The 5,471-nt window shown below is 29.6% G+C and overlaps 1 protein-coding gene across 1 annotated transcript; it reads right to left on the bottom strand.

The window, feature by feature from the left end:
- Positions 1–101: 101 nt before the first annotated feature.
- Positions 102–2,182, bottom strand: LOC108746599 (52 kDa repressor of the inhibitor of the protein kinase-like; the record flags this gene model as incomplete). The annotated part of the gene is made up of 3 exons (XM_018483461.1): positions 1,963–2,182; positions 1,702–1,881; positions 102–143 (listed from the first exon to the last, which is right to left on the bottom strand). Coding segments are annotated over exons 1-3 (323 nt in total), but the record flags the coding sequence as incomplete, so codon positions are not given.
- Between the last annotated feature and the right edge of the window lie 3,289 nt (positions 2,183–5,471).

The raw sequence follows: 5,471 nt of genomic DNA on the forward strand, positions 1-5,471 counted from the left end.
AAAATATTTAAAATATTTTATATATATATATATATATATAGGTATACAGACAAAAATATTTAAGAACAAAGTATTTATAAATACATTTGAATTTAACATACTTATGTATTTCTGCTTTGTCTTCAATGTCAATCATGTTTTCTCTGAAAAGAGATAAAGGCACAGATTTTTAGTGAGTATACGCTGTAGAGAGCTTCTTGAAATTTGCAATTCTTGTGCACGACGCCGAATTGAGGTTCCTGGATTGTCACCGACACTCTCACGCACTGCTTCGATATTGACATTTGAACGGCTTGTTTTTGGACGACCAGTGTGTTTGGCGTCTCCAACTGATCCAGTCTCCCTGAATTTTTCAATTAATCTCTTCACAGTTGACGAAGTTAAAACACTATTCCGACCATATTTTGTATGAAATTTTCGAACTGCGGCCGCCAAACTTTCATTATTTTTGAAATATTGTTCAATAATGAACATACGTTGTTCTATCGTGTAATCCATTTTCACTAACCCTAAACTGTCAGCTGTTAAATTGTTTTTTTTTTGGGTTGCCAACACTTTACTGCACAAATGGCGGCAAATTCAAATCTTGCGTTAATTTTGGGACACCCTTTAGTTATTATTTCCTGATTTCATAAATTATTTGTAATAATAAATAAAAAATAAAATTAAAATTATTTGAAAGTGGCTAAAACAATTACAAAAGATAAATAAAAAGCATACAGCCACAACAATAGATGTAAACAAGTCATATATTTAAAATTCCAAATAAATAAGTAAACGTTTCGATCAAGATTTGATCATCAGTACATAAAAAGATGACAAAATTGAAAGTCTTACAAACTAAAACGCAGGTCGGATGTTAAATTAAAAATTACATAAAGAAATTGGTAGGCAAAAGGTACATGCCATTACAATCGCAATGATCACGTTTAAAAGTTAAAATAATTTCCTCTTGCTTATGATTTGAAAAATAGTATGAAAAGAAGTCAGGAAAGCTGTTACAATTTTCTAATAAACAATCTATTGTTATTTATATTTTTTTTTTCTTAAGAAACGATGAGAACCTTCCTGTAAAGATACGGAATTTCCAAGTTCTATTATAAAACAAAAAAATCTTTCCTTTATTTTTAAACATAATTATTATTATAAAAGTTTGCAAAAAAAAATTAATTTGAAGTTGTGAAAAATCAACTTGGTACGTATTTTAGGTCACAAAAGCTCATCAGTACAAACCGGAATATGTAAAAACTTTTTGTAAGATAATAAAAATTACTTATGACAATGACAAAAACCGTCCAAACTGGAGTCTATTTATATTATGAGAGGAAAGGAAGGGAAACAAAACAAGGAAGGAGAAATAGAGTGGGCACAGAAACTATTTCCAATGAGTGGGAATTTTGTCATCTTTTTATGTACTGATGATGGTCAAATCTTGACCGAAACGTTTACTTATTTATTTGAAATTTTAAATACATGACTTGTTTACATCTATTGTTTTGTGGCTGTATGCTTTTTATTATTTATCTTTTGTAAAAAATAAAATATTGTTTTGCTCATTATCACCTATTAAAGTGACTACGTAGGTATAAATTAATTTTAAATTTATTTTTAAATAAACTACATTCCCTTTTATATCTCTATTATATAAAAACAGACTTTGCGTTTACTAAAAAATAAATTAAATTATAAGTAGAAACTTACTTCCTATATGCAAAAAACCTTGTCGGTATGGCATCTGGATGAAGACGAGCTCTCATTTTATTTATTTTGTACCATTTTTCGTTGAAATGCAAATGGCACAACCGACAATTCTGGTACGCATATTCTGGACCTTTTGATTCTAAGTCCAGCCTTCCACATGCTTGTACCCATTGCAACCATCTATAAATTAAATATTTTATCAATAAAAATGTACATAGAATTAAAAATTGATTTATATAAAAAGTGATAAAAACAACATACCTTTCATGTTCTTTTGGAAATCGGAAAAAATAACGTTCTTCTAAATTAAAATTTTTTGTGCACCTTGGTACTGCACACCATGCGTTTTTTCTTTTAATCATTTCATATTATTCTTTTTTTTTATAATTTTTTGGAATTTACACGGTACCTGAAACAGAGAGCTAAGATCAAAATGCTCTTCTAAAAGAATTGCTAACCTATAAAGGAAAGTCCCTTATTGTAAGCGCCTAATATGAGATAGCGGCGTTCCCCTAAACTAATAAACGCTATCTATTGGTTCCACTATGAATTTATTGGATTGAAAACTATTTAGTGGAAAATTTGATTATTAGATACCTGTAGTCATTGTAAAAAGATTTAAAAATTTGTATGTCTTTAAGTTTCATTGAGATAAGCTTTTAAATCTTGTTTATGTTATTTAATAAGTAAAAATATTTGGCAATAAATTCTTCATGTAATGATAGAGTAAGATCGTACTAATAAAAAAATACAAGATATGTTGAATTGTTTAATTACAGAAATTAGATTTGATGATCATAAAACTATAAGGCGCAAAAATCGTAATATGAGATATTTAGAGTATTTTTAATTTGAAATAACCTATGCATCTGTGTCATAGTGAAAATTATTGTTAAAGTATAAATATTATTGTACAATAATAAAAAGGATAACCTGAATGAACATTGAGTGCGTATTTCTGCGATGCTTGGTTCTAACTACTTGAAGATGAGTCGCACAATGCATCGCTTGTTCGTTTGTTGAAAAATGTTTTTTTTTATTTTTCTCGATTTCCATTCAACTTACGGAACAATGTTTGGAACAACTAGAACAATCTGTAGCGAGAAGAAATTGTTTGATTTTTTTGAAAAAAATGGGGCTAGCAAAAATAAATCGTTGTTTCCACCATTTTATTGGAGAACGATTTGGAATAAGATAATATCGCTTTGGAACAATATAGAACAAACGCAGAACAATTTGGTACAATTGTCAATTTCTTCCTCAAAGAGGATGAAATTTTTAACTAAAAGTTCCTTTGCCAATTTTGGCTCAGACCATTCACTTACCGAGTTATTAACGATTAAAGTTGATCAATTAGCACGCAGACGAAGTATGCAAGAGCAAACTATGGGATTTCTCGTACTTGCTATACATTATCTCAATTAAAACTTATTCTAATTAATTGAAAATTATTCTAATTTTTATAATATTAATAAATAAATAAATAAATTAATTAATTAAGTCTGAAACAAAACTGACAAAAGAACTTTTAGTTCAAAATTTTATCTTTGTTCTCCCTGAAATATTAATAAAAAGATACGGGATATATATACAATAAAGGCTATGTTTGCTCTGGCACTCACAATGCTTTAAGCATCGTTTTATCTTTGTTTATTATATATTAAATAAGGATAATTGTTGCTCACAAGCGCTGTGAGCGTTAAAGCAAACGCGGCCAAAATAAGTCTACTCACAATGAATAAAAAAATAGCAAAATAACTGAATTCATCATGATATAAAAATATATTTTAAATATATTTTAGGTCACTTGTACACATACTAACAATTGCAAAAGTTTTATAAATTATTTTCAATTTTACATACCAAAATATTTTACCTTTATTTCGTAGAACATTGACAGTATAATCGGTTCAAAAATTCGCTCTTGACATATAGAATTAAAAATAATTTATAAAGCTTTTGCTAGTCTATCCCTCACCTATGGGGATAGGTTGGCAACATATACTATAGCATCAGCCCATATTTGTGTTCTCTGAGCGAATTTTTGAAATTTATCGATTATACTATCAATGTTTTATGAAGTAAAGACAATACTTTTTGGCATACAAAATTAAAACTAATTTGTAAAGTTTTTGCAATTATTAGTATATATACAAATAGTCTAAAATATATTTAAAAAATAATACAATTACTTTTATAAAATCTTAGTTTTTTACATGATCATTCGATAAAATTTATGCGGGTGTCCGAATTTCCATCAGTCGTAATGTATATATGATATGTGCGATCAATTCGAATGCTTTTATTCTTTTCAAACTAAATAAATTTTACATTGCAACAAGCGTTAGGATATATCCACACAAACTTGCATAGCCGCATAAAAAAAATTATCCAATTGCATTGCTCTTTTAAAATCGTACGTAAAATGTGATTGGATAATTTTCTTTATGCATACGTTTATGCAACTATGCAAATTTGTGTGAATATAGCCTTACACAAGCAAATAAAAATTTGAGGGGATTTTTGAGAAAACAACAGCTAAACTATTCATCAATTTATTTGTGTGCAAGTCAGCCACAAGGGAAAGACATACGCGCCGATCGATTTCATATGATTCAACGAGAAGACAGATCTCAAAGTCGATTTTACATATGTATGAATCGAATATAAGAGCTATATAGTTTTAGTTCTAGAAATCCGCAGTTCCAGCTGCAGTGCACAGCGAACGCACTATCACATTATTCGATTATATAAATCATGTCTTGAATGATTTGACAATCTCATTAAAAATGAGATGATATAACACTAGGACAATTTGCGTGTGTGTGTATAAAACTCAAAACTTTGAATATTAAAAAAATGCATAATTTTATGAAATTATTCCTATTAAATTGAATTAAGAAGTATAGATTTTTACAATACAATCATAAAAACAAAATGGGAAATATCAAGTAATTCCATTAACACTCGCAGAATACAATAACTAACAGTAACATTACAGTATTATGATTTCCTACTCAACAATGCAACTGTTATGTACAATATATTACATTTATATTGTTAATTATGAGCTGTGGGAAATGATACGAGTAATATTGATGTAATGTTGCTGTTAATTTGTTTTCTGCGGCATCACCTTATAACAAAGAACAAAAAAATGTAAAAATCTGTTTAGATTCTGAGATTGTGCAAGTTGTAATTTTGAATGACTTATAACTCGTTTAGAAAATTTTCTGGTTCGATTTCCGCGAGCAATCGACAGGCCAATGTGATGGAACGTTCGCGTCGGCGTCGCATCTGAACATGCCATTAATCTCTAAACACTAGCCATTAGAAAAGGCAGATCCAATTTTGATTTTCGCACTCGGTCCGATCTGCCTTCGAGTTCGAGGATAATTCGCTTGCTCGACTGACAAGCGGACAGACCAAATGCGGATGCAATCGCGGTTAGAAAATCGGTTCTCCACATCAATAATTTCACACGATTGTTCTCTCACGATTCGAGGAGGAGGCATAGATCGCTACTACAAATTTCTCCCTTTGAAATCTTTCGATCGCTACTTATCTCGTATATGCGGTAGAAGCGCACAATGGCCCCACCAAACTCGTTACTCTCGACTCGATTTTTTTACGTTAAGTGACACCGATTTAAGTTTATCATATTGAAAATCGAAGAACTCGCTTATTCGAATCTTATAAATTCGTATTCTTCAAAAATATATTCTACATACATATTGTATATAATTAACGCAATTTTCTCTTTTAGATAC

Source organism: Trachymyrmex septentrionalis, unplaced genomic scaffold (genome assembly GCF_001594115.1).
Source record: "Trachymyrmex septentrionalis isolate Tsep2-gDNA-1 unplaced genomic scaffold, Tsep1.0 scaffold182, whole genome shotgun sequence".
NCBI lineage: Eukaryota > Metazoa > Arthropoda > Insecta > Hymenoptera > Formicidae > Trachymyrmex > Trachymyrmex septentrionalis.